Here is a 10,948-nt window from a genome sequence, read left to right on the forward strand (position 1 = left end):
TAAGCTTTTTGATCGATGACTACCTTATAATATTGTTTTGGTAGTATGTTCTTGGAGTTTTTTTTAATTTTTACTTTGTTTTTATTGTTGCCAAAGTACAATTAAACCTAATAACAAGTGAGGTATTCTTTTTATATTTTGTATAGGTGTTTTTATATAATTACACTTAAAAAAGAATTTGCTATCCGATGGTTTAAAAAAGATTTAGTAATGCACAAGTTAGTTATAGTTTACTGTTGATAGTAAAAAAAAAATAAACATGTTTGATTGAATGGATAAATATAAAAATATAAGATAAAATTTTTATATTTTTTAAATATAAGGTATAAAAAGAATATTATTTTTATTTTCATTATATTCATTTCTTTAATTTTGAGATAGTAAACAAAAAATTGTTTAAGCAACAAATGCCATTATATATTGGCAAATAATAAGTTTAGGTTTTTTCTTTTGAGAAAACAAAAGATAAAAAGTGGATAATGAAGTTAAAAATTAAACAATAACATGTGTATATATATATATATATATATATATATATAATGGACTAGTTTGGGAGTGTAATTATAGTTAATTTTTATTAAAAATATATTAAAATAATATTTTTTAAATTATTTTTGATATTAACAAATCAAAATAATTTAAAAATATAAAAAAAATATTAATTTAAAATAAAAAATATTTTTTTAAAAATATTTTTATAATGCAAAAACAAAAAAGACATGTATACTGTTTTTATAATAAAATATTTTTTAATTAAAAAAATTTAAAATAATTATTTTTAAATATTTTATTTTATTTTTAATATCATTTAAAATTATAAAAAAACTTCTAAAAAATATTTTTTAGATTTAAAATAATTTAAAAAATATTTTAAATATGAAGTTGAATCACATTATCTAGAGAGAAAAAACCCTACCAGTTTAGGGGAGTGGGGTTTACGAAGTTTTGGAACCAAAGAGCCATTGGAAGGGCAGCAGGAGCAGCAGCAGCATGCCGACAGTTAGCGTGGGGAGAGATCGTTTGTTCGCAGCCCTAGGGAAATCTTACAGTAAGCTCATTGCTTTCTATCCATCTCTCTTTTGTTATTAATAAAATAAAGAAAAAAGAATCAATGATTTAATTGTTTCGTTGATTGTATTGTACTATAGCACAAGAAGAGTTTGAGGATTTGTGCTTCAAGTTCGGTATCGAGCTCGACGATGTGGTGAGCCCTCCCTCTCCAATTTCTTTTGATTGATGGTATTCACATTCCAAATATCAATCCATTTGTGTTTTGTTTTTGAACTATATGATGGTGATATCAGACTACTGAGAAAGCAATTATTAGAAAAGAGAGGCACTTGGATGAAGAGGATGAAGAAGTAGGTGATGATGAAGAAATCATTTACAAAATTGAAGTTCCTGCTAACAGGTTGCCTAGCTTAAGCTTACCACCCATTTTAATTTTGATTTGAGAATTTATTTTATATGGGTTGGGTTTTCTGATTTATTCATTCTCAGATATGATTTGCTATGCCTTGAGGGGATCGCTCAAGCCCTCCGCATTTTTAACGAGGAGGAGCAGACGCCCACGTATACACTTGCCAACATTACACAAGACTCAATGCTTAAGATGCATGTCCAACCAGAGGTATATACGTTTTCTTTTAATCTTTTTTCCTAATTGCCACAAACATCTATTTCACGGAGATTGGCACTGTCGCTGCTGCTGCAGACATCCTTGATTCGTCCCTTTGTGGTTTGTGCTGTTCTGAGAGATATCACATTTGATGAAGCAAGTTACAATAGCTTCATTGATCTCCAAGATAAGCTTCATCAAAACATTTGTAGGTAATGTTATTATTCTTATCTGAATCTTCTTTTATTATTCCTATCTCTCTCCCTCTCATAATGCTTGCATCCATCGTATTCATACGTTTTAGGCGAAGAACCCTAGTTGCAATTGGGACTCACGACTTGGATACATTACAAGGCCCTTTCACTTATGAGGTAGAATCAACATCTTTGAAATCATCTCTTTCTTCACATACATCTTGTATTGTCAATGATGTAATGTTATACTGCAAGTCTGGAAGAAAAGGACCTTGCAAGTCTTTTCTATAATTATAGTATGCATAGTAGATGCTTCTTGTAAGATGTGATTGCTTCAATGCTTTTGCAATGATGTTTTTAATGTGTCCAATTACATGTGGATAGTGGCCTTTAGATTTCGTTGTTGAAACTTCTTGAGTATTTTTCCTTTTTTCTTTATGGATACAATTGTTTGTTGCAAAGCACACCCATGTGGATTTTGCATGAGTCTCTTTGATAGGTTTTCTGGCTTTCATTTGCTTCTTGAAAATCAAGCTTGTCTTACAAGAAATTGAAGGAATGCGCAATAATGTTTTGTCTGCTTATTTTCCAGGCTTTGCATCCTGAAAGCATAAATTTTGTACCACTGAAACAGGTAAGTTATGCTGTGAAATTTATTTTATTATTCTCATGTTTTGAACGTATTCCCATCTGCACAGAAAAGGTGAGTATTGGCCATGTCATTGGGAATCCAGTTTATAATAGGGGGATTTGAAATATCAGCGTGTCTTTTTCTCCCCCTTTGCTGAGTCTTATATGTCTTTTTATGATTGTTCTTGGCACCATTTACTAGTAATGTGTTAGGCATGTCTTGTTCCTGATATGCTCTTGCTACATATTTGAGTGTGCTTTCACATGCAGTGAATATCTGAAGTGAGAGTGCATACTTTTGGAGTTAGAAATCTATATAGCATGCCTTCTTAAACCCTATTCGCATTCCATTGGGAGCTTCCTTGTGTTTCTTTTGGTGTCCAATTCTTTACTGCTGTTTTGCCTGTAATCTGCTTTGTGCTTTACATTTTCAATGCAAAAATGTTTATGACTAACCTAATGGTGATTTCTTTGTCTTTGATTCTCGTAATTTAGGAGAAAAACTTCAGAGCTGATGAGCTGATGGAGTTTTACAAGGTGAATTTGATATTATGCTGTCTTCATTTTGCTGTCCATCAGTGATTTTGTCAAGTTTTGATATTGACTCTACTGTTAGTTTATGTTTGAACAATTGTGGCCTTGATGGTTCTGAGCCTATCCTTCGTGCATGATTTTATTGTAATTTGCAGGAATTAGAAAATTAAATTTTATACTAGGCACAAAAATTGCAACTTTTCCTTTTGTCTTGCTATGTGTTCTAATACTCATCACTTGGCAGTCTGATATGAAGCTGAAGAAGTTCTTACACATAATTGAGAATTCACCAGTGTATCCCATCATATATGATTCTAAAAGGTGTGAGTAGGTTTCTCAATGAAATCTTGTAATCATTATAATTTTGAATTCATTACTCTGTTTCTGTTCCTTTATTGAATGACATGTTTTATATAATTTGATTTAATGTTCAGTTTGCCTTATAGACCCTTGGTAAGAGAGATTCCTCTCCCTATGGAGGATGTGGATGCACAAGTTAGATTTCCCCTGCACATCACCCTCCCTTCTCCCCATTTCAGGAATTAGGGTCCATATAGATTTTTCCTTTTGCTATTTCTTGCTTCCGTTTCATCCTTGGGCATTATTTGCCTCTCTATCTTAGTTTATGCTCCTATTTTAGTGAAGGGTATCTTGTCAAAGAGGGCATGGATTTGAGCAAAGACAGATGACAGATGAAATTAAGTTATGTCATTGTGCATCAGTTTTTCAAAAATGAGCAGCCCAGCCTTGTATATTTTTCAGAGGGAGGCAGGGCAAAGCTGATATAAGCTGTTACGGAGACAACAGTCCTATTTAATGCCATTTTTTTGGGGATATCTTAGTGTATTTATTGAAATATTTCATTTGATCATTAAGTATGAATGCAATGCTCTTTTATAGCCTTTGCATCTCTCATTTGTGCTTTAAGAATTTCTGATCATTCATGTATTGAGTATAGCATGTTTCTTTCTGCAGAACTGTTTTATCTCTACCACCAATTATTAATGGTGCACATTCAGCTATCACTCTGAAGACTAAGAATGTTTTCATTGAATGCACAGCCACTGATCTGACAAAGGCCAGTATTGTTTTGAACACAATGGTAAGAAACTGTGAAGTTCAGGTTTTGTTTTATTGGATAGGTTGTGGTTGATACCTATTAGATTTATGTTCATGAATTTTCCTTGTTTTCTTAGGTAACAACTTTTTCAGCATATTGTCAAAGAAAATTTGAGGTGGAACCTGTTAAAGTGATATATTCTGATGGAAAGTCATACGTCTACCCTGATTTATCTGTCTATAACATGGAAGTTCCTCTTTCATATATCACTGGCTCAATTGGAGTCTCTTTGGCAGCTGAAAAGGTATTGTAATTCCTGTCATTCTTACACTTGTTACCAGGTTTGTGTTAAAACATGCAAGTGTGCATGCATCTGCTTCATTTAAAAATGAAGTTCCAACTCATTTTATGTCAGAATTGTCACTGATTGAATGATGTAGCAGAAGTAAACCAATTCGGCTTCTGATCATTTTAGGTTTAAATCTGAAATGATAATTGATGATGTCAAGTTTACTCATTTTTCTGAAGCAAAAGACCATTGTTGATTGTTCAAATGTACAAAGCTTTGAAATGCACAGAACATTAAGAAAAATTAAGATTTTGATTTTCCTTTGATTTTCAAATCTGCTCAATGATATCTGGAAGTATACTTGCACTTGGCTTTGCTGGGAAAAAAAACAAGATTCACTGATCTAAGACATGATTTAGTGTACTGTATTTTACAGTCTGTCTGATTTCAATGAGCTAGATTATAATTTAACTTTGGATAGCTTTCAAGAAAATGCAGGTTGGTTCCTTGCATGTAAGCTTATATTCGATTGTAGCATGTTTAATTTTTGGTGATATTTTTATTAAGTGAGGATTAATATAGGCAATGCTTATTTCAAGCAAATGTTAATATTGAATCTATCTATGATGAAGAACCACCAGCCAAAGAATCATAAACTTCTTATTTTAGGAAGAAATTTAGAATTTAATTAGTTTCCTTATTGTTATATATTTTTGTAGAGACTATTGGTTAGTCTTTTATTCCTATTGGGTTTGGTTTTCCTATTCTCTATCAGGATTTGATTTTTCCTATTTTCTAGCTGCTTCGATGCCAGTAAATAGCACCCTGGTTAGACATTCAAGACGAGGGATTATTCAAATAACTTGAGTTTTCAGAGAATTAGTTTTCTTGGGTTGTGTTAGTTTGTTCTTCTCTTGGTTCACCATAACTTTACATACAATTTATATCAGGAGTATCAAGTTGGGGCAGCATTCAGTCTAGGATTATGTCTAGTTCATTTGAGTCAGTGGCTTTCAGGTGAAGTCATCTATGATGTTTTAGCCGTGTAAAACAGAAATCAACAAATGCTGCTATTTGAAGTGTAATTTTATGTTCTATCAGTGTTGAGGAAAGAAAACAGATGTTTAGGCGGTGAAAATAATTGAGTTTCTGATTAGTTTTAAAAAATTACACAAGGTGTTTGAAGCAGTTGAGATTTAAGAATTGTTAAGCTGTGTTCACAGCCATAGATTTCATGTTGATTCATTCTTTAGGATTGCACTTCCATAGGTCATTATCCTTGTACTCATTACTTCTCCATTGTCATTTACCTTGTAAATTTTTAAGAAAAGTAAGAGTAAATCTTCTTGTTTTTTATTTTTTTCAATGACCATATCTAAATTACTTGTGTCTTGAATAAACCATCTCTCATCAGAGGATATTGTACAATACATGCCTTCTGTGCTTGGAGTTTCTGCACCTGATGGGTATATTAACCCTCTGGCATACTTTCTGGATTTTCTGTTAGCTATTTGATTATGGATTATGGCATTTTATTGCTGACACTGTTCCATTATCCATGCAAGAAAATTTGAGATTATAATATTTGTTCTTTTGTAATTTTTTTCTTATCATTTAGGTCACTAGTTTATTAAATCGGATGCAATTGCGTGCTGAACATTCCGTATTTGATGATGACAAATGCAATATCAATGTATTAATACCTCCAACAAGAAGTGATGTTCTTCACCCTTGTGATGTTATGGAGGTAATTACAGCAATGTTTACTATTATACTGTCTTTAGAATATAGCCAGTTTGCATTCTTTCTTTTTGCGAATGACAAGGCATCCTTTTATTTATTTATTTTTCTCAAGGATGTTGCAATTGCATATGGGTATAATGACATTCCGAAGAGAAGGCTGCCATCCATGAAGCCACTGCCGCTGAATCAGCTCGAGGATCTTATCAGAGCAGAGGTACCAAAAGGGGATCTCTCTCTCATTCCCTCTCTCTAATTTCTTCTGTGCTTTGCTAGCTTTTTCTTCTTGTGCTTTTTATTATTCTACTTTAATTATCCTGGCTATTTTATTTATTTTTATTTATTTGTTTTGTCTGTAATTTCTAGATTGCAATGAATGGGTTTACAGAGGTCTTAACATGGATTTTATGCTCTTATCGAGAGAATTTTGCCTCATTAAATCGAGAAGATGATCAATCAAGTGCAGTGATTATTGGAAATCCCCGTTCCTCGGATTTTGAGGTTTGTGCTGAATCGTCTTTGGTGATGTTCCAAGCCTACTATGTTTGCATCGTCTAGTTGGCATTTGGTCATTCCAATCTTTTTGAACTGCCTTTCCTTCATCCTTGTTTTAACTTTTTTACCTGACTTGTGCCTCTACTTTTTCTTGTTTTGCTGCAAAGATTTTTGAACCAACAATCAAATTATTGTGTAGGTAAATTGTGTATTGGAGTTTGGACTATGGTTTTACCATATATTGCCTGCATATTAAAACCCCTATATTTTTGTAATCTCATGTGATTGTGGAGTGTGGTTGATATCCTCTTCAAAAATCATTCTTTCAATTGGCAGATGTACTTGTTTGTTTCAATTATTGCTAGACTTGCATATATCTTAAAGATACATCCTTATGACTGTTAGACATCACTGGCACTTCACATGATCAGTTATATATTGTGAATCACAAACCAGTCGCTTTTGCAGTGTTTGTGGTTAGGTAATAATGTGATTGTCTTAAAGTGTTCTGGCGTTGGAATGGAGAGAGTTCTAATCAAGCTTGACAAAATGGGCAGAAATTAACTGTCTGAATTGCTATGTTGGCTCCTATGACATTACATAGTCTCCATAATTTTTGAAGCTTTTGCTTGCTACCTCTTTTGGCATATCTATCCATAATTTTTTCACAATGTATTAAAACTTTAGTTTCCCTTATATTCCTGTAGGTTGTCCGAACCAGCCTCATGCCTGGTGCTTTGAAAATTATTGGACATAACAAAGACCATCCTAAGCCAATCAAGGTACTTTTTTCTGGTTCCTGATAACCATTATTATTAGATAATTGTATATTTCTTATACTAGTTTGACAACTTGAATGGATAGACAAATCTACTAACCTCTGGAGTGTGCTCAAATATTTATCAAGTATGATAAAGCTCCAGATATTTAATAGCAATATTATTTATCCTCAGTGGTAGGAGGAAGTCTCTTCACCTAACACACTAACTATCTAGGGCACAATGTTTTTATGCACGTCCAAGATTGGTTGGTTAATGTGTTTTGAGTCCAGTTCCATTGCACATCAGGATTTTATTCTGTTCCTTTTAATGTGCACATTTGCACATCTTCCCCATTATGCTGTTGTTAGCTGCTTTAACAATGAGAATCAATAATAATTTTCTTGCTGTAATTATAAGTTCCTGCTTTTCACTGTGTGTGGATCACTTCTCATGTTTGAAATTGGTCAATAGATTTTTGAAGTGGGTGACATAGCCCTATTGGATGAGAGTAAAGATGTTGGTGCAACAAACCGTCGCCATCTTGCAGCATTGTATTGTGGCACAAACTCAGGATTTGAGGTGCAATTTCTTAAGTTGTTCAGCTTCATTTCCAATTCTTTATGGAATAGTTTTCATTGCAAGTTTTGAACATTAATTATTTGATCTCCCATTAGTTCATTGGTTTTATTTTTTGTTTATTCGTTTCTTATTTTGATATCTTGTCCCACATCAAAGATATGGCAATTTGATTTTCTAATTTGAAGGCATGTCTTTGCTTTTACCAAACACTATTCAAATTCTTGTGCTTTTGTGCAGCCATTTTCTAGCCCAAGGATTTAAGTGTGATTTTGTGAATATGTAAAGGGGCCAAAATGTAATTTCAGTAATTGCTGGGAGGCGAGTGTTTTTCTAGCTAGAATTAGAAAGCATAAAGTATCTCATGCTTAGCAAATTTTAAGTTTTTTGCTCATGTTTTTTTCAATTCTAAATTGAAGTGTTCTTTTTAAGAGTCAAACTCCATTTGCATCAGCAATATTGCAAGCCTGTAAATATGCTTGTTATTTTCTAATTCCAGCATGCACAATTTTTTGAATAAAATTGCAGCCAAGTTCTTTAATTGTTTGGACAGCGCGAGGCTTTAATCAATGGAGTGCTTTCTTAACACTACAAGTGTGCAGCTAGTATTTCTTTGAGCTCTACCCGTTGATAATCCTAAAATTCTACAACCCTAAACTCCAAGAAAAATCATTCGACTTTACCCCTATACTGCTCCACATTCAGCAATTTGTCTCTGAATTTTGTCACTCTTGTAGAATTTATAAAGACTATTAAGTTAATGGATGGCATCTTAAACCTTGTTTGCAGCTTATTCACTCTTTGGTGGACAGAATCATGGAAGTGATGGGAACCCCTTTCGTCCCGATTGGTGACAATACAGGTTACTATATACAGCGGTCAAATGTAAGTATTTTGTGTAGCTATTGCTTCAGGTCACTGGTATTCTTGGTTATGATACCTACCTTTTTTTGGTATTTACTGAAGGAACCTGAATTTCTTCCCGGTAGACAAGCTAGCATCATTTACAAAGGGAAGCATTTTGGCAACTTTGGTATTGTGCACCCCCAGGTATCTCTCATGCTTAGAAGAACTTTTTATATGCACTGTGATTTTCATCATAATAGTCAGTAACTAGTACTGTTGTGTGCCTCTTATCAATTTGCTAAAATCTGGAATGTGTTGTAAATTTTATTGAATATGCCTTTATCAGTGAAAGTGATTATTCTAGTCTTGCATTTTTTATTGATTACTTTGTTGTGCACTGTAACAAATTGTTATATACAGATGCAGAGTGTTCTAGAAGTGATTTTTGGTGAAAACAGTGATGTGTAATGTTTTGTTGTTCATACATTTGTGGATAATATTTTATATAATTGGTAGTATTTTTGGTGGCTGGCAGCAGCTATTTATTATGATTTTTGGTGGTGGTGAAAAGTATTGTTTTAACACAGTATTTTTTTTTTTTAATTTAAGTTTATTTTATGCTGATATCAATGCAATAAATGAAAAATGAATTTCGGAGTTCGTTTACGGAAAGCAGATGGGCCTTGCTTAATACACTACAGAGATGTCTTCCATTCAGAAGTTACAACGATTCAATTTTCTGCAAGTTCTCTTTTTCTGCAACTCCTTTTGTATGGTTTAAACATCCTTCTGATTTGCTATGATCACTCAGGTCTTGAACAACTTTGTCATTACTGATCCATGTTCCTTCTTGGAAATCGACATTGAGCATTTCTTGTAAGGTCTACGGTCGTTACAAATGTAAGCAATTGTTATTTTACTTATTTCAAGGATATTTTTCTTGAGAGCTTATAGTTTTTTGGAGCTAGTTACCTATATGTGTGTGGGTGTCTGATATCCATGAGCTGGGCTTAGGGTCTGTTGGAGATTGTGGTAGCAATTACGGTTCAATTTTATTGCTCCTCAAACATGCAGATACATTGGCCAATTGATAGTTTGGCGCTTTCACTGCACAAGACATGTTATGCCTGAGATGGTGATTTTGCAGCCTAGAAGCCGGAGAGGAATTACTGGCCACCACCTGCAAGTACTTTGTTTTATTTGACAATTCATTTTCTTAGACAGCTAATGAATTATTAGCATTGACTTTTATGCAATTGAAACTCTTTGATTTAGATGTAAAATACTTGATGATGTATTTTGCTTATGACTTTACTTGAAAGCAGATCCTGTGGCCATTTCGGTTCATATTCCGATTTTTCTCAAATTTTGACTAATACTTGCTTTTCTTTCATTTTAAACACTGCTCTTACATGAGGGAGATTTGGAGGCCAGCTGTTTGGTCAGTCACCTTCGAATCTTGAAATATTTTGTTAATCAAATGTTCAGGCATGCGTCTTGTATCTATTAATATCATTCTCTCTTCGTCTTGTTATTTCAATAAAAGTTATTTCATAATATCAATATTCCTTCATAATATCAACACTGTCTCGTTACGTGTTTGCCTTGTAATGTTTTGTCTTTGCATTTCCCCCCCCTTCTAAATCACATGTTTTTTCTCATAAATTTCTAATTTTTGACGTTCCGTTCTTATTTTATATTCTTTATAATCCTTTATAATTCTCTAAAATCGATCCAATATAAAAACTTGTGCTACTCTTATTATTATTATTATTATTATCTATTGGCCTTTCTATATTTTTACAGCATCATTATCTTCTAAATCGATTGAATTTTGAGAAAGAGTAGAATAAGTTGTGGAAATTGCATTTTTAATATTTTTGGATTTCTATAAGCTCCAAACAAGGGCTCTTCCTGTAAGCCCTCTATGCTTTTATTTTCCCGCGAGCAAAGACTGCAGCCTCCTAATTCTATAAGCTCCAAACAAAAGCGATTTCTGTTAACTAGGAAAAGAGACAGTTAAGTTAGACTGCTTTGATAACATATTAGAATTGGTGATAATAATATTGTTTTATTTATTATTTTGTATAACAGCAGACGTGAATATATATACATAGACTGAAAACTATTTAGAAAATTTTTATGAACCTATAATCTTGCAGCCTATAATATTGGATAATCAAATAATTCATTCTTACTAATTAG

General features: G+C 32.9%; 1 protein-coding gene across 3 annotated transcripts; it reads left to right on the forward strand.

Annotated features, from left to right (window-relative positions):
* The first annotated feature begins 898 nt into the window (after positions 1–898).
* On the forward strand, positions 899–10,090 carry LOC105114141 (probable phenylalanine--tRNA ligase beta subunit). 3 transcript variants are annotated; one of them, XM_011010589.1, is made up of 20 exons: positions 899–1,048; positions 1,149–1,204; positions 1,305–1,411; positions 1,501–1,630; positions 1,715–1,830; positions 1,923–1,989; positions 2,405–2,446; positions 2,938–2,979; positions 3,221–3,297; positions 3,952–4,078; positions 4,173–4,340; positions 5,944–6,072; positions 6,181–6,282; positions 6,432–6,566; positions 7,268–7,342; positions 7,793–7,900; positions 8,687–8,782; positions 8,864–8,947; positions 9,555–9,643; positions 9,758–10,090. In XM_011010589.1, exons 1-19 carry the CDS (start codon positions 991–993, stop codon positions 9,621–9,623), a joined length of 1,788 nt encoding a protein of 595 aa, XP_011008891.1. In that variant the 5' UTR covers positions 899–990; the 3' UTR covers positions 9,624–9,643; positions 9,758–10,090. The 3 variants fall into 3 exon arrangements, with proteins under 3 accessions (XP_011008891.1, XP_011008892.1, XP_011008890.1); XM_011010590.1 differs by having other exon boundaries at positions 9,811–10,090; XM_011010588.1 differs by having other exon boundaries at positions 9,818–10,090.
* Positions 10,091–10,948: the final 858 nt, after the last annotated feature.

This window comes from Populus euphratica, unplaced genomic scaffold (assembly GCF_000495115.2).
Source record: "Populus euphratica unplaced genomic scaffold, PopEup_1.0 scaffold495.1, whole genome shotgun sequence".
In the NCBI taxonomy this organism is placed as follows: Eukaryota; Viridiplantae; Streptophyta; class Magnoliopsida; order Malpighiales; family Salicaceae; genus Populus; species Populus euphratica.

Bases quoted from the DNA above. Each gene is read 5' to 3' on its own strand.
- LOC105114141 (XM_011010589.1), top strand. From the start codon at position 991: ATGCCGACAGTTAGCGTGGGGAGAGATCGTTTGTTCGCAGCCCTAGGG. The intron at 1,631-1,714 runs GTATATACGTTT...CTGCTGCTGCAG, and splicing joins AGATGCATGTCCAACCAGAG to ACATCCTTGATTCGTCCCTT. The intron at 1,831-1,922 runs GTAATGTTATTA...CATACGTTTTAG, and splicing joins CTTCATCAAAACATTTGTAG to GCGAAGAACCCTAGTTGCAA.